We start from the raw sequence: 24,467 nt of genomic DNA on the forward strand, positions 1-24,467 counted from the left end.
GATCTAGATCTAGATCTAATTTCTAATCTAGTCTAGAATGATTTAAATTAATTCAATAGACGACTCAGTTACGAACACACAAAAAAAATAAAAAATTTTAAGAATAGCCAGATCAAAATTTCGAAAAATTGCCAGTAACCTCTAGCTAGATCTAGATGATGTTGAAGTTTTCTTACTAGGTATGAGATACTTTCATGCAAACCTTAATGTTTAGAATCGTACCAGAGTGTATTATTCTATTAGATCAAGATGCTGCCAAAAAGTGGAATAACCCAGTGGATTAGCACAAAATTTGACAATCATACCCAACCCCTATCCAAGTGTGTTGGAAGTAAGAATGTGTAAGCCAGACGTGTCACTTTATTCAACCTTTTTTCTGTAACAGAATTTTTACTACACTAATAATTTTGTAAAAACTGTTATAAGATACTGACCTTGACTCATAACACAAATTATTGAAACAATATAAAAAAACTCCAAAAACTCATATGTGCACTATGCTTAACCAGTGGACCGAACAGGCTCCTTCGCATGACTACATTACACATTTAGTGATACAAGATAAACAGTACACATACAAACACAACTCAGAAGTTTATAAAGAAAAATTAAAATTTAATTTAATACTTTAAAAATTCATAAACCCAAGCTCAGTAATCTATGTGTGTATAAATCAAAGCAAAAATACAGTGCATCAAAAACATATTCACAAAAAAAAAAAAAAAGTTTTTAAAAATATTAAAATTAGACAAACACACAAACTTATTTTTTATGTATCATACATCAAGTTTTTAAAAAAATATAAACCGTATGTTTTAACTACTGTACTGAAGCTCATATTTTTAAAATTGTCTGATAATCTACTGTTACATGGGAATGGTAGCACTAACATTACGTTCAAGACCTAAACTTTTCTAGAATACATAAAATTTCAACAAATTTATTATATGCAGCATTGGTCAGGTACAAAAAATGTTAACCATTAAAATTATTTGTCTAAAGTCTGTTTATACAAATAAAATGAAGCCAGAGAGGACTAATTCTTGTATAAAATGGTAGGTCAATAGCATTGTGATCGCCAAAATTGTGTAGGGCACAAGATATAGATGCTCCATTGTAATACAAAAAAGAAAGTTGGTGGATCAACTCTTAAGTTTTCTAAATAAATGTTGTGTTATTGCCCTTCGATAGTCCATTAAAAAAAAAATTAATAATAACATTGTTTAATTATTTGGTCAAATTAAATTATTTTAACTTAGAAAATGTATGGAAGTATGGGGACCTGTTTTGACAGCCATGTGCAAATTTATAAAAAAAAATAAAAGTTGCATTGAAAGTGAATTAAAAGCAAAAATGTGAATGCATTATCTTCTCAAAACAAAAATGCACATTTTGTTGAGCAACAAATATACACAAAATTAGTTGTTTTTATAATTATAGTATACACTTTTTAAAATTGTGTCCCATCAAGTTAGAATCATACTATTATTACTACATTTGCAAATTATATTTTTTTAAAAACACTTATCTTATAAAAATTTGAATACAAAACCTAAAATGTTTTAATTTGAAAAAAAAAAAAAAAAATTTAAAGTGTTTTCTTCTTGACTTGAACTGTATGAACATTAAGAGAGACACAGTGGTGGATGAATACAACCTAAACTTGAATGATGTTTATATAGAGCATCAAAATGATATGTTAGCTGGAAAAAAAGTGAACCAAATAGAAATATTACAGTTTGCAGTTGTAAGGGATAACATAATTCCAAATTATCCTGCTGGGTGATGAACACACTTCTCCTAACACCTCAGGGTTTTCCAGGAGAAAATTATAAGTTTCAATGAAATGTTAGCCTATATAAAAATATAAATGCAAATTTTTAAAACCTTTAAAATCTTTGTTCAGAATTTTTAGCTAACTTTTCTTCAAAGGAAAAAAAAATCTCTAAAAAAATTAAAGTAAAAGTACTAAAAATTTTAGTACTTAGATTGAAAGCTAAATAAAAGAAAGAAATAAACCATGTAAAAGATTTAAATACAACAGAATGTGTTCCCAAACACTGTTTTTCAAGTATTATTTAGAAAAAACAAATAGTTTTTCCTGATAGCAGAAATTTCATGGAGGGGAAGTTTACTTGATTCTTCGTATGCTATGTTTGCAAGACCAGCTCATCAAACTGACACTTTATTAGCTAAACACGTGTTTAAACATGTGAACTTAGCAATTACACTACTTTTTAAAAAAAGTAAATTTAAGCTCCGCAATATGATTCTACACAACCCCACTGATATGCTGCCTGTGACCTGTTTTCTCACCCAACACTGGAAAAAGAATGGCTGAGAAAATGTCAGGCTGCAGATGAACCAGTCATCACAGGGGAGGGCTTTTATATCAATTAAAGCCATAGCTCTTACTTTACCAGTCATCACAAGGGGGGGGGGTGTCCCCATATCAAATAAAGCCATAGCTCTTACTTTACCACTGTCACTTCTTATAATTATGACACCAGGACAGTATCGACACATTTTTCTGAAGGTATTACCACTAGGACTCAAGTCCAGGGGGTTAGAATAGTAATACTGGGGGGGGGGGGGGGGGGGGAGATTTGAATATGCCCTGATGACACATTAGTCAGTAACAATAACTTTTGTTAAATATTAGAATTTTCATAGAAATTACTTTTTCAGCATTCTGAAAATGCTCCAGAAAGGACTTACAAAGACTAGAAAGAATGACACCAATATTATATAATTAGTTACTTGAATACATGAACAAAATATTTTTCACTATTTACCAGCAATGAGTGAAATAAAGCGAAAAAAATAAATGGGAATGACATCTGTTGCGTTAGCAATGTTAAAAAATGTAATAAACTCCTAATCAAATTAAATTATGTTGTAATCTTAGTAACATTATATTTCAAGTGAAATTTAATATGTACACCACAGCTTAAAACCACATGTTACTTATTGATTTAGGTCCAGCCTTTCATTACTTATGAGTGCATTTTTAATACTGAATATTCATGCTAACTTATGAACTTGCACGTTTACATTTCAAAGTAATGTTATCTGTATAATTTAATAAATATTTCTTTGTTCTATTTGGCTGTTTCATATCCAGAGACCAGTAGTAGTTTGTTTTAGTTTTATTTGGCTAACCCCAGAAAATGAATGAATTGTATGTGTGTTCTGGTCAGTAATGTTTGATCTTGATAATTAGACGTGTATGGTTCTGCTCTACAATTATGGCAATAGGCTAAAACAGCAATGTCCCAAAAAAAATTATCCATATGCTAAATTATGCAAGATAAGAAAAATTGGTTGAATCGTTAAATAAATACATAATAGCTCTAAAAAAAACTTATTTTAACATTCCACAATTTTATTATTGCAAATTTAAAAAAAATTTAACAGAGTAGAAGCTCACTCAGTGAGTGTCAAGTACTTCAGTATTGCTACATAAAGAGATCTTCCTGTATGAGTATTTTTGGTAACTCAAGTACCAGGAAGATTAAAGGGTGAATATCTTGTACTAAAGTTAAGTACCAGTACCTTCCCCAACAATTATAATGCTGAGAAAGTATTACAAAATTATAAACATTTAAATTTCAATGAAACGTTGACAAATGAAGCATCTGGTTAATTAATTAACATTTTAAAACATTTTCCAACAGTAATAATTTCTAACATTGAAAATATGAAATACATTGGACATCAATGCAAAAAAATGTAAACCCTCATTAACATCAACATTAAACTAATTTAACTAAATTACTTCAGGTTATATTTCAATGGATATGATAAACAATACATCTACAAACTCAACTTTGCCAGTAACACAATAACAAGAGAATTTATTGAGAAATTAAAACCATTTCAAAAGTAATACACCAAACATACTATATTCTTCACGTATTTATCCTATTTGGAACATGTCACATATAAAAATTAAAAAAAAACACTGGTTATAAGCACTTGTTCTTGTGTTCTAATGTAAACAATCAAGGGTTGTGCTATTAAAATTTGTCTGTTTACATAATTATTTTCTTGGACCCAGCAATTTGTAAACTTTGGTTATAAGCACTAAAACTAATGTAAACAATTAGTTTATTATCACTTTCTTTCAACATTTTTTTGACCCAACCTTACATAAAAATAACTTAAAGATATATTTTTTTTAGAAAACAAAATAAAAAATGACAGAAAATTGTTGTTTAATACCAAGCAGAATTTATACTGGAATGTTATTTACACTATGTTAACAAATGTATTATAAGAGAACTTCATTGAAAATACTATATATTGTATGAACGTTCCAACAACTTCAACAATAGAAACATAATGGTCCACTATATATATAAATGGTACACCTTTCAATAACATACAAATATATATATATACTAGCCGTCCCGGCCAGGCCCTGCTCTGGCTTCTGTGAAAAACCTTCCTGTTAAAGACCATTACCTGTGTGTTTAGTAATCATCATAAACCCGGCATTGCCCACCCAAACCACAACCAACCAAAACCAAAACAACAAAACGCAAACATAACGCTAACACAATTACAAATACAAACGAAAACAAAAACCTAACAACAAACCCAACCACAACCACAAACACCAATACAAACACAAAGAAAAAACAAACAAAAAAGCAAACGAAAACAAAAACCTAACAACAAACCCAACCACAAACACCAATACCAACAAAAAAAAAAAAAAAAAACAACGAAAAAGCAAACGAAAACAAACCAAATTCAAACGCAAAACCAACCAAAAACACAAATACAAACCCAAAAAAAAAAAAACACAAACAAAAACGAAAAAAGAAAGAACAAAAACGAACCAAATCAAAACGCAACCACTAACGCAAACCCACCTAAACACAAAGAAAACACTAACGCGAACATAAACGCCCGGGGCGGAATCACCTGTTTTAGCTTAATGAACGACTATAGTACCCCAACTTATTCATAGTCTTTTGCACTCACTTAAACGAACGCGCCTGTTTCAATTTGATGAACAATTTTAATACTCCAAGCTTATCCGTAAAATACCTACAACATTTGCACTTGATCAATCCCCGCTAATTATGTAATTATTTTTTTTCCCAACACCAAAACAAAGTAATTAAAAAGTAAATTATTTTCACGGAATGCAATGGGTTTATAAAGGGAAGTAATTGTGTTTTTCCTAATTTATCAAAGGGAAGTAAGTGCTATAGGACTAAATAAAGACATAATTAGAATTTTTGTAAAAGATGATATTTTTTTTAAAACTTGTGTTTAATGAACATGCCGACAATTATTACTGTAATTTGAAAAATGAAAATTATTTCCCAACACTTTCAATGGTAATTTTTTAGCTCATAAATTTAGACAAGTGCGCACGATAATTTTCTAACACTTAAATTCGTACAATTCCAACGATATACAAATGCATTACATACAGAACTGAGCTTTATATATTAGATACACCTTGGTACAGAGACAGCAGGCCATTTAATACTAAAAGGAAAAACAAAAAAAAGGCACACAGAGAGGCACAGAGGGGGAGGGGGGGAGGTCTGGTGTAAAAATAGAGTGATTTCAAACACCAAGTCGTGAACAAATATTGGTACAAAGACACACACAAGACTCTCAATGCAACATTTTATGTTTTCGTATTTTTATATATGAGATCTAACTAATCCAATCCTAATATTTCAATCTTCAACACTGTACAGTATAACAAATGATTGAGTTCGGAGAAATTTTTTTTTTTTACTTGAGCGTTTTGATAATCCATTAACTCATTCTGTTTTGATAACTTTAGCCTTCCCATACAGTGGAACAAATGAAACATGAAGCCTGAAATAAAAATAAGTTTATGATTACAATGTATACATCATATTAGATTTACTTATACGGACAACATTTCTCAAACAGTGTAAGTTTCCAGTGTTTTTTAGGCAGGTAAAACACACTTCATCTTTAGAAAAGGCTTCACTAGCTAATGTTATAAATGCTCTTTAATTGCCACTGAATTTAGACACCCTTCACAGTGTCAATGGCTTTGAATCACCATCAGGAACTTAGCTTAGCCTGCTTTTAATAAATCAGCTAAGATTGACACCAATTAATATCTGAAACCTCTCATAAGGGCTAATTTTTCTAAGAAAATTATAACTACACCCTAGTCAGCAGCTTGCATAAAAGCTATATCTTTGCTGGAGTTTTTTCCCTATTGACGACATAACCAAGAAGGAATAAACTCTATGATGATACCATATTACTTTACTAGGGATGTATGAAAAAATCGTCACCTGACATCCATCTCTGGTTTCTCCAAGCAAACAACTTCTCCGTCAATGTCTAGAAGCTTCTCCAGCTCCCTGCTCTGGGCCTGTGCACCTGTCAGGTGATCTTCAGACTCCTCGTCTCTCAGCAATTTGATTTTAAACGCTGTCACGTTAGAAATAAAGTCTAGGTTCTCTGGCGTGGTGGACTAGTGAAGGAAAAACATTTTTTAATTAAACGGAATACACATAATTAAAATTTTACTTCTAAAAAATACAGATAAAAAGCACATAAAATCAAATCTTTGCCCTGTTTATCTAGAAAATAGTACTTAAAACCAAAATTACTAAAAATATTAAAATGCAGCTAATAAAATGATAAAAAGTTGTTAATATTTTTAGGAGAGGCATGTGATTAATTGTAACTTAGCTTAAAAATAAAATTTGTGAGACCTGACTTACTGAAGTCTTTTTGCCTGAAGAAAACTTGAGTAAATTTTTCAACAAGGCAATCTGGCCACAGCCAGTGTCGATGCCAAGTTGGACATGTGTGCCAAATGGATTTAACACCAAACTGTCTCCATTAACTATTGTATCACAGGTGAAGCTGAATATACCACAGTAAGTGTGATTGCTTTTTGTATACGTCAACCACTCTGGAAAAATAAATGTAAAAATTTGAAACAAAGGTATTGAAATTTTATTTTTATTTTTCACACTTTCGAGTATAAAACAAAAATATTAATACAAAATTTTGTTTTACTTAAGTATCATAAGGCTTTGATTAAGACATCTTATAGTTTATGAGTGTATGTGGATAACAAAAGTGTTTACCTTCTTTCTGGTTCCCTGATAGTGTGTCTCCATCACTATTTACATCCTCAGTACTGGAAAACACATTGAATATTAACTACGGCACTTTAAAACTATCCATGATAAGTAAACAAAATCAATAATAAATGAATGTGTAAAGTTTAAGACTTATCTGATTAAAGCTTTTTTATATTTTTATAGGTCAATAAAAACTGATAGGGAATGAATATATTAATAATTATCTGCAAGATGTAAAAAATCATTACATATGTATGTGAGGACTCAAAACTCACCTATTGTTTATGTGACTTGTTTTCTCATCCGAGACACAGTATGTTAACTCACATTTGAAAAGTCTCTTCTTTTTAAACAAGGTTACAACAGCAGCATCTGAGAAAAAAAAGACACCAGATAATAATGAAATTGCTGGTTACAGGAATACAAGTCTGGTGGTGAGGTGGTGAGGTGGTGCACCATTAATGTAAGACATAGAAAGTGTTAGAATAAATAATTAATATAAAAAAATTGATGTCTTAATCAATAATACCTACGTAAAAAAAAAGAAACCAAAAATGAAAATTTACACTGGTGATATCAGTTTGTTTGAACATCATTAATCATTTAGCGAAAATAAACATTAAAATAATTATTGGTAGACTTACATGGATATCGAGCCCTTTTCATCCACCTTAATTCATCAGTTCTTTTGATCATGTCTGAGAACATTCCATAGCCAAACACTAGGGCACTGACACATATAAATTTATCATCACTGTGTACTGTAAAAATCTGGCCTCTATGATGTTCACCTGCACACAAAACAATTAAGCAGATCATTTTAAACTTGCTTTTAAAGAGTGGTCTATTAATCAATGTAACAGTGGGTGTGGGGTCCCATTGTAGGCTCAATTTTGGTTATACAAATGTAGATGAGAAGATTACTAAGTAAAGAAGGCACTAGAAAGCTAATTCTGCTTACCTCTAACTATATTTAATGCCGATGTTTCAAAATCAATAGTCCCATTGATCCATCTACTGACACCATTTCCTGTACCTAAGGCAAAAACAAGAAAAACATTTAAATTACAATGTAAAATGTAAATTCTTTTTTAACACAAAACAAAATAGGGAGAAAAAAACAATATAAAATGGATGAAAAATTGGATGGTGTGGTGGAAAAATGTTTTGAATGTTATGCTAAACATTTTGAAGTGTGGCTGTTTATAACAATAGTTGGTTTATCTATCTCCAGTTCATGTCCCTCTTTCCCCCCCCCCCCCCCAACTTCTTTAACTTAAGTCATCAATAGTATATACAGTTGAACTAAGTTCTGCCACAGGCTGAAATCTGAGTCAATGACCTATATGGCGCATAACAAGCTGACACATAACACTTAATTCTTAAAACTTAAGAACAAAAAAGAAATACTGGTAATCTGCACTAATGACTTTGTAAGTAAATTACTGAGTACCTAACTGTTAGTCAAATACAAATGTGAATCTAAATTTAAGGAAAAGTTCACACAGTCAAGGTAATGTCAAAAGGCGCCACCTACCAGCAGGAATGATACCAATAGGGATGGGAGGAGGAACAAACTTGGTGTCTGGACTATGGTAGTTGACACCAGCTTTTTTCTGTGTCTGTACTGTGAAACCTTGTAACAGTTCCTGGTACAACCCATCACCACCTACTATCACAATGCTTTAAAAATGCAGAAGGGAAAAAAAATATTTACAATTGAATTATTGTTAAGAGAAAAAAGAACAATATCATGAAATGTGGAAATAATTTAGTTTGGAGTAGCTACTACACCCATGTATTTTGAAGGATTCAGTCAGCAGAAAAATAAAGATTTATTTTTGCTGAAAATTTTTCTTAAAATGAAAAGGGTGCAAAAGTTATCTCTACATGTATGGCAATAATGTCAAACATAACATTCTAATTTAATGGAGGTACTTTATACTATAACAATCTTATATAACTGAGGTAAACATGATTGCTATATTCTAATTTATCTGAGGTACTTCCTTTAACATTCTAGTTTAACTGGGGTATGAACTACTACTACATTTTTATTTACCTGAAACACAAGTTTATAGGTCTGAGTTATACTTAAATCAGCACAATTGTTATCCAAAATCAAAAACATCAGTACCTCTTTATAATATTTAACAAAACCAATACCCTGTAAAAAATAAATTTTTGTGATAAATTCTCTACAAGTTTAAAATAGCATACCCATCGTATGATGAAAAATCATGGGTTTCTCCAATTTCTAGGGCATGTTTGGATCTTTCAGTTGCTGAAAATACAAAAATGTTAGCTGTATATAAAAAACAAACTGGTAAAGATTGAAACAAAATAATGAATTTTCAGCTATTTTAAAAAAAAAATAATTTGATTTTAAAATTCATAACTTAAAAATTAATTCTTAAACTAATAACTAATTTTTAGTACAGCTAGAAAAACAAACTATCAAAGTTCTTTAAAGTTAGAGATTTACAGTATAAATCCACATGCTCTAGATCATGAAAAAAACTATTTCTTCTTTAATATTTAATCATAAGCAATAGGTTTCAAAATAAATGTATTTAAGGTGAACTTTCTGAGAACATACCTACAACTGTAGTAGCTATCTGTGCCAGTTCAAAGATAGGGGCCACACTTTTGTGGTAGATCTGCCTGGCTCTACCAGCTCCTCCGATGGGATTTATGAGAACAAAAAGCTTGTGCGGACGCCCCCTCACTGAAAAATAATCAAAACAGTATTATAATTAATTAAAATTGTAAACATTTGTTTTTATCAATATGTAAATTAATAACAATTCTGTTTAAATTTTAGTTAAGTAAAATGTTTGTTAATGACAGTAAAAATAAATTAAATGAACCTTTGTTATACTGGTCTTGAATGACGCTGACCCATTTCTCAGCATGTCCACCAGCATCTTCTATCTTTAAAGATGTTAGTCTTAAAATGCAATTGGATCGGTTTTGTATGTAATGAATAATGAAAGATGAGTTAGGTTGGTGTGAAGACTTTGAATCTTTGGCAACTGAAATCACATCTCTCCAAGGCAGAAAGAGAACTGAAATGTAGATGGAAATGACCATGATTATAATTCAAAGTTAAATGGGGCATCTTGTTGAAAATATAAAAAATGAATAGAAACAGCTACAGTAATTGATAATACATTGTTTTAATTTTTAAAAGAAAATTATTGTAGATTTATTATTGAACTGAAATATCTGTTGGATTCAATACTTGTACTAAAGGAAAGTTTATTGTGGTGCAGCCTACCTTCGGGTTTGTCCTTCTTTAGATTCACTTTACAGGCAGCAATCTTAAGTCCATTTGATTTCAGCTGCATGTGTTTCTCCTTCCCCGATATTGTCACCTGCCCGTCCAAGATTGTCTCCCCCTCTGATGAATCATCATATCCACCTTTTGAAATTTTGCTAGCCTCTACTGAGATATCAGTATCATGGGGTTCTGGTTTTAAGCGGTTTCCTTTCTTGTCTAAGTGATTGTTTACATCAACTTCATCACCTGCACTGGACATTCTGAAACGTTAATATAAAATGTGCAAGGAAAATTGTGGAAACCTTTTAAATTGCACCTGTAACTTAACACAATCGACTAAGTTTTTATACTATTGTTGCGCCCATTACCTTAGATTTTTACTTGAATACAAGTAGCTACTTCCAGAAGTTAAGTGATTTAAATAAATAGCTTTTTAACTTTACAGAAAAAACATCCATTCCTTATGGGTGTCCTGTGCAGCTTTTAAAAACGATGTAGTGGGGTCAGCTATTAAGGAGAGAGATGTGATGTTAAAAAAATAGCAATTGAAAAATCTCATTTGACCAATACACAATACAAATCTTTACAAGAATAATAAACAAATAAATGATTTTTGTGATTTTATTTGCAAGCTTAGCATTGTTACTTTAAAACAATATTTTAAATATGGCTCGATCAAAACTAGTTATAGGGGGTTTAATTGTTTTTTTTTGACAAGGTGGGGGTTTCAGAGAGTGTGACTTCACTTGGCATTAGCCTATAAAAAATAAATTCTAAATAAAACTAAATTTCAGCAGTTATTTTTCAAATTAAAAAAAGCACTTAGTTTATTCACAATATAAAGGAATAATCATAAAGTATTTAGTATAAGGTAATTATTATAGGCCTATAGAATAGATTCTATTTCATAGATCTAGTTCTAAGCCTTATAATTATATATCAGATAGGTCTATATCTATAAATAACTATAATAATAGGCCTAATTATAATTTTTAAATTATGTAAAAAAAAAAAGCCTAACAACACTAACAGTAACAAGTAGATCTAGGCCTAAAATTTATTTTAAAATAATCTACTTAAAAATTCATTGAGCCTCTAAAATCTACAATAGACATTACAATATTACAATGACTCTAGCATTTACCTGCTATAGCTACTCTAAAACTCTAATACTACAGGGCAGAAGGCCTATAGCTAATAATATTAATTCAGACTTTAATTAACATCCCTGTACTAGAGCAAGAGCTAGACCTAGATTTTAGACTTAACAACCAGAAGAACCAAGAAGTGTGGTTTGGGTACCTGACTGACCTGTTGATTCAGATTGCATTCACCCAGTGGTGATGCAACCATTATTCATTGGAATTAAACCAACTGCTTGTAAAGCATTTATTATATATTTTTAGATTCAACATCATGATGCAGTCTAAATCTACTAAAATAATTAGATCTCTAGGCGATTTAGTTTCAGTTATGTGTTCGTATAAAATGAAAATATTAACCTGATTAAATTTCAAGTGACCTAATTTTTATTTTAAGAACTGGACACTTTTTTAAAATAATTTTATAGCCGTAACTTAATAATAAAAACAAAAGCATACCTTACGAGCTAAAGCCGACTAAAGACATTTAAAAGTGTCTGAAAATGGTGAAAATAAATTCTCGTTAGGCATCTGGTCTAGTCTAGATCTGGATTAGAAGGTGTAGATCGAGTCTAGTAATGTAGGCCTAAGCCTTTGGGGCATTTTACAATCATGTCAGGATTTAACTATCGTGACTGAGCTCTTCTTTTAGAATGTTTACAAAAGAATACGTGAGATCTTAGAATCTAGATCTAGATTTAGCCCAGGGCCTAGTAGATCTAGATTCTAGATCTAAATCAAGACTATATATATTTAGCAGGCTAGGCTAACCTTTCGGTTATACTTTAAAGAAATAACATCATATATATATACCAAGTATCTGTCCTAGATATAAATAAAAAAATCATTATAAGCCTATTGACTGAGATAATTTATAAAAATGTAGAGCAGCGCCTCAAAGGGAAATTAATTACCAAACCCAATGGGAAAAAAACGGAAAACTTTACTAGATCTAAGTCTAGATCTAGATCTATTAGATCTACATTACGAGCAGCGAAGCCTGAAAAAAATAACGCATATATTTAAATCAGAAAAATAAATAAAAGTTATTGTCTCGGTTACCCGTAACTCTTCTTGGCATGTTCTGCGTTCGGTATTTCTTTGGTGGTTGCCCTTAGTTAGAGATTGACAGACCAAGACAACATACAAGCACATTGGCATTCTGCCGGCAAAAAGAGTATTTTATTTTTGTAATAATGAAAAGAAACGGAGATGGACATATAGGATTAAACTCCTCCCTCTTCACCTCAATTCAAATACAAGGGTAGATCTGAACTCAATATATCTATCTTGTCCATATAAGCCCCTGTACCAAACTGTATGCTGTTGTGTTGTTCTTTATTATGTTGTGTTGCATTGCAACTTACTGAATTGTATGCTGTTGTAAGAAAGAGGGTGGGTTAATGCTTGAAGGTTTTGTAAAGGAGAGACATATGGGGAATATGGCATGGGGTAGAAATTCTTGGCAGGGGAGGTGCATAGGGAGAGGGACACTTGGTGGAGCCATGTATGGGGGAGGGGGAGATAGCTGGGTGGCAGAATATTAAAGTTTATATTTGCTTGCTTTCTTTCTTATTTTTTTAAGGATATGTTCAATGTTCCCTTTTTTTTAACCTGACTGGTAAGTGAAGTAGAGCTCACCTGTTTCTTTGACCTTGGCATATGTAGGGATAATTTGGTCAGCACTATACCCACACGTCTTTACTTTCCCTAATGTGAGTTAGGTACCCATCCAAATAGGATTATGGTCTAGAATTTTTCTCAATACATTTCGTTTGAACTTAAATTCAAACTTAGATCTATTGTATGCAGATAAAGGTAACTCCGTTGTAGCATATATAGAAAGAAATAGGAGTATTTACATCCTACTAAAAATTACTTTGTTTTGTTTAAAGTTTAAACTTGATGGAAATTGTACTTGTGGATAGTGACAAATGTGCCAGATATTCCAACTTTACACTGTGTTTAAACTTGCCACAAGTGCACTATACATGTCTAGAAAAACACCTCACAGCAAGTTAATGTATGTAAAAACATTTCTCATGCAGAAAATGTATACTAGCTTACTGCAAGTCTTTTTTTCCTCGTGTTAATGTGGTGTAAGACTTGTTGATTTTTGGCTTTTGAACAATAAAAAAATGTAAAAAAAAACTCAACATGTTTTTAAAAATTTAGACTTAAAATTTTTAATAAAAAGTAAATAGTTACAACATGGTTTGACAATTAAGATTTATAGACAATTATTATGTGTGAGGCACATTGAACATAGAAGTTGACTTATTTGTATAAAATTTTGTGTAGGTAGGTAATAACAACATCATTGATTTATTACAACATTTACATCAAAAATATGTTGAATAATGTAAAATGTATTATTCCAAGATATATTTATATAAAAAAAGAGCTTACTTTAAAAAAAAAAAACATCATTAAAACATTGAACATGAATTAACATTAATCATGATAGTTGGTTGAAATGGTTCACCTTGATCTTTATTGCACAAGAAAAAAATGTAACACATTCTTTAAAATACAACATAAATAATATTTTTTAAGTAATTTTAGTAGCACTAAGGCAGGTGTGATATTTATTAAAACTGCTTAATTTTTTTCCCAATAATATTCTCATAACCAATGTTAAAATATCATTTTTAAGATTGATACCTTTTTCAGAAAACTGTCCAAATAAAGTATTAAAATAGTAAAAATTTGACTAGCATTAAAAAAACTTTTTATACTTAGGCATATAGCATGTTTACTGTAAGGATCAGTTAGAAAATATTTATAAGTACAAGTCTATTTAAATTAATTGCATAAGGTAGAAAATTAATGATTTGAACATTCTTAAGAATCAAAAGATTCTTAACATTTATGATACAGATCATTTACTAGTATAATTTAAATGATTGTTGTTGTGACTCTACCAAAATATTGGTAAGGATCAAATAAAACAATTGCTTTAAACATAAGACAAGTTTATCCTTGAATGTAAGGATTAATCCTTTTTGACAGTTTGTTTGCAACCATAAAGTGGAACAAATGCAGTTCTGAGCCTGTGGACAAAAACAAATTGTAAATAAAAACAAATTTATGATAAAAGTGACTCTGTTGTTTTAAGGCTAAACAGAATAAATTCTAAGCTATAATTAAAAATCTCAACTATCAACATGGGGACATCACGAGAGAGCACAATTTTGCAGGAATCCCTTGAGTCTGCTCAGCTCTAATTTGGTACCTGGCTAAGAAAGTCAGAAAAAGGTACTGACCATACACTATCTTTTTTTATAGTGAATTTCCAGAAGCAGATAAACTCTCTTTCACCTCCAATAAAAAAATATATTGTCAAGGAAGTCAGCTTGCTTGTGCTTTTATTGCCAATTTGGATGATGTATAAATATAAAGTAACTAAATAAAAAAGCGACCTGATCTCCAGTTCTGGTTTTTCCAGTTGTACAACTTCTCCGTCAATATCCACTAAATGTTCTAGGTCTCTGTTCCTGTTGTTTGCTGGGGATTCACTGCTGGCGCTTTCATCTCTCACAAGATTTATTTTAAAGTCTGTCACCCTCTCTATGATCTCAAGATTTGGTGGAATTGGCTAAATAAAGAAACATGTTTTTTTTTTAACTTTGGAGAAAATGAAAGATTTACTGTAGATCTTATTATATTAGTATAAATAAGAAAAAATATTAATATTTAATAGAAGAATTGTGTGCTTTTGCTTGATTTTAATAAACTTTCTAAAGAAATAACTAAAAAAATAAGATTTAAATATATCTATGTCATAGAAAATTATGTAGGTAAAAAGATTTCCAAATAGTAAAAAAAAGTTCCCTTTCAAAAACCTGATGGTCTATGGGGCAAGTGAATAAGAGTTCACCTGTTTCTATGACCTCAACATATGAAGGGATAGTGTGGTCAGCACTATGCCCAGCTGCCTTTACTTTCCATAACGTGAGTTAGGTACCCATCAGAGCTGGCTGGACCCAGGGACGTTCCACTGACTTCAACCCGGATTTGAACTACAGACTTATGGGTTAGCAGTCTAGCTCTCTACCACTAGGCCATGCCATCCCATTTCAAAATAGTAATCAGGCCTATTTACACAAAATTAGATTGAATAAAAGTTTTTTTAAATAAAAGAATAAAAATAAACCACCCTCTTACATCAATCTTTTTCCCAGTTGCCATATTGATGAAGACCTTGAAGAGTGCCATATGACTGCAGCCTGTGCCAATGGCCAGATGAACAAAGTCCCCAAACGGGTTCAGCATGATCTTATTACTCCCAGCATCCAATATCTCACAGGGCATGGTGAAGACACTATTGTAGCGTTTGCTTTCATTTTTGTGAGGTATCCAGTCTGAAACTGTAGTATGATTTTTGCTAAAATGAATTAACAATTTGTGTAGAGAATAAAAAAACATAAATCAAAATAAATGAATATTTGTCGAATTTAAAACACTATCCATTCTGAAACTACAACAAGATTTTTGTTAAAATTAATTAACTATTTATATAAGCAATAAACCAAAACATAAATTTAAATAATTCTAAAACAATGAATTCAAAACATTGTAAAGCAATTTATCATCTAAAAAGAGCAACACTTTGAACATCATTAAAAAAAACTTGAATTCCCAGACAATTCTAGAAAAAACATTTGTTTATAACTTACCTGTGTGTTGATGACTACTGTCCTCATCAGAACTGTAATTGTAAGTAGAAAAAAACTAACAACTAATGTACATACATATGTCCAAAAAATATTTTAAATCAAATAATTACTTTAAGCTTACATTAGGAAAGCAAGGTTAACCTTGATTTTATTTCTTGAATACGGTAGCTAATTTCAGCTTGAAAAAATCTTTTCTTTTTGCACAACATTGCAGCTATAGAATCTGTAACAACACATACAAAATGTGGAGTTTACTAACCAAGTCCAGCTAGTTCTTGTCTATTTACAAATAATTATTAAGTATAATTAACAAGCTAGCTTAATCTTACACGGATATCTGGCTTTCTTCATCCACCTCAACTCGTCTGTCCGTTTGATCATGTCAGAGAACATACCATAGCCAAATATTATTGTGCAAACACACAAAAACTTGGCATTGCTGTACACAGAGAAGATCTCCACCCTGTGATGTTCACCTTGGAAAATATTGTTTACCTTAGTTCAATATTTAAACATGGTTAATGAATGTCTTACCGTAAAACTGCTTAAATAAACACAAAGCAATCACAAAAATAAATTGTATCAAAGGGAAATTTCCCTCTGCCGTACGAGTGATGGTGTTGGTTTTTACTAGGAAAATAAAGGAGAGAGATCTTGGCACAGTTATTGAAGCTCTACAGCATCCATGTGGTTTTCCAGACTGAGTATGGGGTCTTCATCATGTAGGTTAAGAACCCCCCCCCCCCCCCAACACACACACACTCAAAACACACATCAACTAATGTGCACAGAGATTAGATTGGGATTATAAGAACTACAGCTACTTCCTAATGAGAATTAATAGACAGTTAATATCTATAGAACTTTTGTCGTCTGTATGGAGACTTAGGCAGGATGTCGAGAAACCAACAAGCGTAGAAAGAGGCTCCTATCATGGCTAAAAAAATAACAACAAATTAAGAGTGTGGTGCAATTGTATGGTCTGAACCCCCTAGGATTTTAATGAGCAGCTTCAGGGCCAGATGGGGAATTGCTTTTAGATAACTCAGTCAACTTATCTCTTGCCTGGTCAAAAACTACTTGGGAATAATTATCTCAATAGAAAGAAAGGAAATTTTTTTTTTATAAAAAATAACTGTTTGCAATAATATAATGTAATGTTTTCTGATCTAACTAGATGGTATATTTTAAATAAATTATCTAACTTTACCTCTGATAATATTTAAGGCAGCTGTTTCAGCATCAATGACTCCATTCACAAGTCCTGTGGCCCCATTTCCAGTTCCTGTTTTTAAGTTACATGAATGAGCACAGAAAACAATAACAACCTACACACAGCCGTTTAACTTTACTCAGTGTTATGAATGGTAACTCAGTGTATTGCAAGGGTTTGAGAGTATGTGTGCTGTAGAATAATTTATATTAATAAAAGATTGTGACTGTGTGATGAGGTATGTAAAGATATGTGGTATGAGAGTAGGATTTTGCTACTTAAAAGTTAAATAAATATCAAAGAAAAAGAAGGGGGTCGGCGTGGTCGAGTCGGTAAAGCTCATGGTTGCTAAACTGTAAAGTCTCAAGTTCGAACCCTCGGGCAGATGAGGCACGTTAGCTGGGGACAGCCACTCTTCTAGGAGAGACAACTCCAAAATCAAACAACTGCTGCCTTGTAGTTTGTTCTTGGTTGGACAAAGGCTATGGAAGCACATCCAAAAAGAAAAGCAGGCTGAAATCGGAGTCAATGGCGCAAAACCAGTTGACACGTAATCCTTACTTGTGATGGAGGTGTGGTCGATAAATTCGAAAAAAAAAAAAGTCTCGAGTTCAAACCCTCTGGCAAATAAGGCTCGATCCCCTCCAACACTAAAAATTAAGAACGAAGAAGAAGAAGAAAAGAAAAAGAAAAGTACCTGCTACATAAAAGTCATTTATCGCAGAGAAAAAAGTTAATTAGCCTACCTGCAGGAATAATTCCAATAGGTTTATCAAGTCTCTGTAACTCTACATCAGGGTTATCATACAAGACACCAGCCTTCTTCTGTTTTTGTAAAGTTAGACCTTGAAGAAGCTCCTGGTACAAGCCATCACCTCCGACAACCACAAGGCTAAGATTAAAAAGTCAATATAGTTTCATATTTAGTACAGTGGAGCCCAATTTTTAATTGATAGTATTTGAAATCATATTTTAATATATAGAACCATTAAATATTGCATGTTGAATGGATTTGCAGTTAGATTATTAATATATTGGAGAAAATTATTAATGTGCTAAATTAAATAAGGAAGTAAGTAAAGTTCCCATTTTGAACCTAACAGTCGATGGGGCAGGTGAAGTAGAGTTCACCTGTTTCTGTGACCTCTGCATATGAAGGGATAGTGTGGTCAGCACTATGCTCAGTCACCTTTACTTTACCTAACGTGAGGTACCCATATGAGCTGGGTGGACTCAGAGACGTTCTACTGACTTGAACCAGATTCAAGCTCCAGACTTTCGGGTTAGCACTCTAATGCTCTACTGCTAGGCCATACTCTCCCCTGGTAAATAGAATATTACCCATCAAACTGTGAAAAGTCCTGCGATTCACCAATCTCTAGGGCATGCTTAGATTTTTCTGTCACTGTAACATAAAAATGGTACACATGATATTAAAAGAATTACAATGTGTGTAGGCAACACATATATTAACATGGTGGTTGTACATGTAGTGTTATTTTTGAGAGAGTACATTAACATACTTTGTTTAATTAAAATATATTCTAATTTTTTAAAAGATGGGAATACAAATCTTTAATTAATAGGCCTAGTACAAGAAAAAAAAAGAAAGAAAAAAATTCATGATATTGTGTACAGGTACTAGTACTTGAAGCATTCCAACATTCTTACCAACAACAGTAGTTTCTATCCCAGCAAGATCAAATAAGGGGGCAACATTTTTCTGGAAAATCTGGCGACCTTTCCCAGCTCCTCCAATAGGATTCACAAGGACAAATAATTTTTTGGGCCGGCATGACACTATAAATGTAATTATTATAAACAAGAATTGATATTATTAATTAATTTTCACAACATAAAAAAGTGATTTTGGAATAAGATTTTTTTGGGAGGAAAGTATTCAATTAGATCTAATATAATATCTTTATAAACTGCATTGAAATTTCATTTAAATAAAAGATAGGTTTATGGTTTGTGGTTTTTTAATTAAGTTTTAAATTTTGATGCTAAATGTAAATATAGAAAGTTTTTGTGTGTAAATACCTTCATTTATTTTGTAGTTAAGTTTATAGTTAAAGAAGAATAGCAAAGTCTTTAAAATGTGATTTTATATATGATATGCCTATACAGTTTTAATTTACTAAACCTATTTATCTTAAAATGTAATTGTTTACGTTGTGCTTATATTTGTTTATTTTATGTTTAGACCACAGCCATCAGACAGGGACATTAAAGCCCACAAATGGGGGGGGGGGGTTTGATTGGACACAGACTGAGAAAGGAAGATTATAATATCATGAAGAAAACATTAGACTGGAATCCCCAGGTGAAGAGGAAAGTAGGCCGGCCAAGGAAATCGTGGAGGAGAAGAGGCAAGGGCTGCCAGGGTTACATAGGTGCAAATAAAGAGAACTGCCCAAAACCATGTCCGAGGAGAGGTGTTGTTACAGCCCTTTGCTTGCCAGGGGACCGAAGTTTTGATTAAACACAATATTTGTATTGTTTTACTTTAAATATCAATGTTTTTACCACAATAAAAAATTTAAAGGAAATAGAAAGTGATATGTTTGTCTGTGAATTTTGTAGGACAATTTAAGCAAACAAGAAAATCAGCTACAAATACAAAGTACTGTACTGAAAAGCATTTTGCAAATATAAAATTAGATAAACCTTTTGAACAAAATTCTTGTATGGCAGCTATCCATTTTTCAGCTTGGTCATTTTTCAATTGCACATTACAACAAATGTGTCTCAAAATGTTTTTTTTCCCTTGTTGAACGTAGTAAAGCTGAAAAGTTGTATTTTGTTCCTCTTTTGGTTGTTTAGCATTCGGTTTAGCACAGATCACATCTTGCCAAGACAAATCAATATCTGTAAAAAAACCATCATCAATCACCTATAGCTAATGCTAAGTTTCTACTTTTCTTTGAAAATATTTTGTGAAAAATGATTATAATAGTAGTAATACTAGTAATACCTTCATCTGTGCAGGACGGTGTGGCCTAGCAATAGACTGCTAACCCTTAGTCTCGTGTTCAAATCCAGGTTCAAGTCTGTGGAACACCACTGAGTCTACCCAGCTCTAATGGGTACCTAACTAATTTTAGGGAAAGTAAAGGTGGCTGGGCATAGTGATGACTACATTATCCCTTCATAAGCCGAGGTCAAGAAACATGTGAACTCTACTTCATCTTCCCAATGGATCATTCGGTCTAAAGAGGAATCTTTACTTCGCTCACTACTTACCTTTATCTCTGTTACTTTTGGGTGTTTCTGTTAATTTTAATCCATTAGAATTCAATAAAATGTGATACTGCTTTCCTGACACTTTTGCGGATCCTTCTAGAATACATTCCTTAGTACCCAGCGTATCACCAACTGCATTATCTTCATCAACTATCTCCATTGTTGTAGTGTTAATCTGTTAAAATCTGTTATAGCTAGAATGAAGATGAGAGATTAACCAAAATATGTATGTATATCTTCGACCATCACTATGGTTAACATCAACTAGACCCTAGATCTAGATCTAGCACTTTATGATAGTAGTATTTAAGTATTAGTATTGGTATTAACCTTACTAAAAGCTCAACTAAATAAATACTAGCTGTCTAATACAGACTGAAAAGAAAACTTGAGGAAAGCCTGAGTGAGATGAACTAGATGTTAAAGTATTTCTGATAAAATTTACAGCTAAAAATAAATATATCTAAAGCTGACAGTGCTAGCCAGAGCTTCCATTTGACTGAGCAAACAACCAACAGTCCTACCAGCAGGTTATAAAGTGCTGTCTGTTTTCTTATCAAGTGGGCCAAAGTTCCTGGTCTTTTATTTTATAATGTTTTTAATGTTATTACTGTTTGTTAATCATACACACCCCTCAATTATTAATTTGTTTTTGGCGATCATTCAAAAAAAAAATATCCCACTTTTAAAAATGATTTTTACCTTCTCTTTTACCAATCATCACAAAAAGCCATCCTTCTAAAATGAGGTCACACTTCAGCTTACTACCCACATAAAAAAAATCCATTTTTATCTTTTTTAAACTGCTATTTCTCTCTAAAATATGTAGCGTGCTCAGCCAACAGTGAGTATAATCTTTGTAGACTTAAAATAACTTCTAAAATTCAGTATATATATATATATATATATATATATATATATATATATATATATATATATATATATATATATATATATATATATATATATATAACCTTTATATAGGCCTACATTCAATGCTACAGCTGTATATTTATGGACAAACCTATGTTGTAGTGAATCTGGTTAATTGTGCTTATTATAATGATACAGTGAGCCAAGAAGAAAAATGTGTAGTCTTAACTATAGAAATACTTGTTAGGTAATAATACAGATTGTTAGAACAATTATGTTAAGTCAGTGGCGTCGCTAGGGTGGGTGTCACCCGGTGCGGCACTTCATGGTGTCACCACTTCCCCCAAGAAACAAAGTATATATATATATATATATATATATATATATATATATATATATATATATATATATATATATATATATATATATATATATATATATGCGTGTGTGTGTATGTGTACAAGCTTTAATCACTTGCATTGTTTTCTCTATTGTGAACACGTTTACGTCATCTTTACACACCCACCCTCTTGTAATAATTGTCGATTTGTACTTAAAAGACTATTTAACTTTTCTTAATCATTAATAGAACTGGCAAAAATAATTTTTCTTCTTGACATTTTGCAATTTTTTTTTTTTGCCATGGTGTCACCCCGCTAAGTGGTGACACCCAATGCGGTCCGCACCCCCCGCCCCACCCTTGCTACGCCTCAGTGTTTGATCTCTAATTAGAACAATAACTAAAGTAGTCCCAACTAAATTTACATTATTATTGTTCTATACAGAAACTTATAATCTTAATTTGTAATTATGTTTATTTAATTAATATTATTATAAATACTTTAATTGTAATAATTGAACTAGTTTTTGAAGGACCTTGAAATGAAAAGTAATATAAATTATAATATATAGACTATTGACTATAAAGTATAATTAGATCTAATCTAAGCATTAGCATCAGTTACTTTATTCATTTACTTTTTACATTTTAGTTAACTCTATTAAATAATTAATTAATAATTAGATCTAGCATATAATTTATATTATACTAATTGATATTTATACTTGTATAGTAGCGCATTTAGACTTAGATCTAGTAACTATCTAATTAATTAGGCCTTTAACTATTCGTCTATCTATATAACTATTCGTCTATCTATAGTCTATAGAATTTAAGAATATAAATACTAGTAATACTAGATAGTGTAGATAATATACTTAACAGTTTACTGTTTAGTGTTTGTATAATGTATGGCCTTCGAGTACTGATATTATAATCATTAAGCTCAATATAGTAATATATACAAGGTTTAAGTTAAAGATCGATAACTGCTGTTAAACAAATATTCGCACACAAGGCCAATCAGGCATAAGTATCACATAAAGTTTGGCTTACTTGAATTTGTTCTAAATTTTATTGAATTTGTTATTATGACAAGCAAATAATTAGAGTTATGGTTCCTGACAGACTGTACGGTAATCATCTTAAAAGTCGTCGTCGTCCATGAATAATAAGTTAGAATTTAAAAAAAATAATTAAGTATTAATATTTTGGAAGGGGTGGAACTTTGTAGGGACATTCTAGAGGTGGGTCTGGTTATTTTAGACTAGACGTGTGGTGGAGTGGGGCGGGAATTGGCTAAAATAATAAAAGTATGGCGTTTTCAGTTACAACTTTTTTTTTTACATAGAATATAAGATAATTAATTATTAAAAAAGAATTATGTATGTTTAATCATAGTATAAGCTACATCTTTAATAGTCGCTGACAACGGTTTTCAAACTGGGAAGCGCGCGGACTAGTGTAGTGGATGCGTGAAATGATGAAAAAAAAAATACAATATAAAATATCGATCTACAAATCGAAGCAGTGTTAGCTCATAGTAGAAACGTTAGTAAAAAGGGAATCAACCTAAGAAATACCGAACACAGAACAAGCCAAGAAGAGTTACGGGGAAAGTGTAGCTGAATACAGTAAATTTTCAGATTTAACCATTTGTATTTTACTTTTTTGTGACGATTCTTGTCATTCAAGTTTTAATTCTATTTGAGTCTGCATATTTTAGCGAACGTTAATTTGTAATTCTTTTTTTAAAAGCCAAATAAGTTACTTAATTAAATGTCGGAAATGGTACACGATTTTCGTTCACAAAAATTCACCATCGAACTTTGAAGCTGTTTATTAGCGTGCACAACCATCACATAAGATTAATTAATAAACATAATCTAAAGTAAAAGAATATTTTTTTTACCCACCTTATTAAAAAGCATTTTTAACTTGTAAAACTTGTATCTATAATAATACGAAAATGATCTCCCCTAAACTTTATCGAATACTCTTATATAACACTAGGTGTATGTCAACTAATAGAATCTCGTACAAAAAGGTCTGCGCATTAAGTGAACGGCAAATAATATGTGTATAATAGTGCAGAATATTAGTACGTTATAAATTCATATTCGTTGGTTTTTTTTTTTTTGTTTTTTTTTTTTTTTGAGAAATCGGAAATAGCGTAAATTACCAGTTCCGGTCAATGGAAATTACTCAAAATTTGACAGAAGGCAGAGAATTAGATCTTTACCTTTGATGTAAAATTTCGTTTATCTATCTAAAATAGTATTCAAGTTATAGGCTTTGAAAAACCAAAAGTAGTATAAGTTCCACTTCGGGTTACCGGAAATCGCTGAAAAGTTGATACAGAATTACACATTTGAAGTATTACTTTGAAATTTTATCACCGTAGCTGTAACAGTACTCAAGTTATAGTGTTCAAGACATACATATACACATACATACATAGGCCTACATTCACAGTACAATCACAGACATACGGACAAAATAATTTTGTTTTGTGAAACTTAAAAAAAAACTACCAAGGGAGACAAACTATATTTTTTTTACCAAAATGCTCTAAAAATACA

The 24,467-nt window shown here is 31.4% G+C and overlaps 2 protein-coding genes across 3 annotated transcripts; both read right to left on the reverse strand.

Moving 5' to 3' along the window:
• Window positions 1-5,480: 5,480 nt before the first annotated feature.
• Window positions 5,481-12,160, reverse strand: LOC131940597 (ceramide kinase 1). Of its 2 annotated transcripts, XM_059299301.1 has the most exons (14): window positions 11,994-12,160; window positions 10,761-10,899; window positions 10,390-10,652; window positions 9,980-10,177; window positions 9,709-9,837; window positions 9,330-9,393; window positions 8,647-8,792; window positions 8,071-8,145; window positions 7,754-7,900; window positions 7,385-7,481; window positions 7,113-7,165; window positions 6,741-6,934; window positions 6,306-6,487; window positions 5,481-5,850 (listed from the first exon to the last, which is right to left on the reverse strand). In XM_059299301.1, exons 3-14 carry the CDS (start codon window positions 10,649-10,651, stop codon window positions 5,793-5,795), a joined length of 1,605 nt encoding a protein of 534 aa, XP_059155284.1. In that variant the 5' UTR covers window position 10,652; window positions 10,761-10,899; window positions 11,994-12,160; the 3' UTR covers window positions 5,481-5,792. The 2 variants fall into 2 exon arrangements, with proteins under 2 accessions (XP_059155284.1, XP_059155285.1); XM_059299302.1 differs by lacking the exon at window positions 10,761-10,899.
• A 2,289-nt stretch (window positions 12,161-14,449) lies between these two features.
• Window positions 14,450-21,166, reverse strand: LOC131940601 (uncharacterized). The gene is made up of 13 exons (XM_059299307.1): window positions 21,049-21,166; window positions 20,673-20,866; window positions 20,097-20,297; window positions 19,098-19,226; window positions 18,768-18,831; window positions 18,173-18,318; window positions 17,424-17,498; window positions 16,543-16,689; window positions 16,355-16,436; window positions 16,214-16,245; window positions 15,702-15,904; window positions 14,957-15,132; window positions 14,450-14,587 (listed from the first exon to the last, which is right to left on the reverse strand). The coding sequence occupies exons 2-13, from the start codon at window positions 20,830-20,832 to the stop codon at window positions 14,530-14,532; spliced, it is 1,473 nt and encodes a 490-aa protein (XP_059155290.1). The 5' UTR covers window positions 20,833-20,866; window positions 21,049-21,166; the 3' UTR covers window positions 14,450-14,529.
• Between the last annotated feature and the right edge of the window lie 3,301 nt (window positions 21,167-24,467).

The sequence above is a fragment of the Physella acuta genome, unplaced genomic scaffold (genome assembly GCF_028476545.2).
Source record: "Physella acuta isolate Inbredline_101_S28 unplaced genomic scaffold, ASM2847654v3 ptg000323l, whole genome shotgun sequence".
Lineage (NCBI taxonomy): Eukaryota > Metazoa > Mollusca > Gastropoda > Physidae > Physella > Physella acuta.

Coding starts and splice junctions, on each gene's coding strand:
- LOC131940597 (XM_059299302.1), bottom strand. CDS start 10,651: ATGTCCAGTGCAGGTGATGAAGTTGATGTAAACAATCACTTAGACAAG. Junction 9,838..9,979: donor TCAAGACCAGTATAACAAAG/GTTCATTTAATT, acceptor ATTATTTTTCAG/TGAGGGGGCGTCCGCACAAG. Junction 7,901..8,070: donor GGCATTAAATATAGTTAGAG/GTAAGCAGAATT, acceptor TTTTGTGTGCAG/GTGAACATCATAGAGGCCAG.
- LOC131940601 (XM_059299307.1), bottom strand. CDS start 20,832: ATGGAGATAGTTGATGAAGATAATGCAGTTGGTGATACGCTGGGTACT. Junction 19,227..20,096: donor ACAAGAATTTTGTTCAAAAG/GTTTATCTAATT, acceptor TTACATTTATAG/TGTCATGCCGGCCCAAAAAA. Junction 16,437..16,542: donor GAAGAAAGCCAGATATCCGT/GTAAGATTAAGC, acceptor GTGTTGTTACAG/ATTCTATAGCTGCAATGTTG.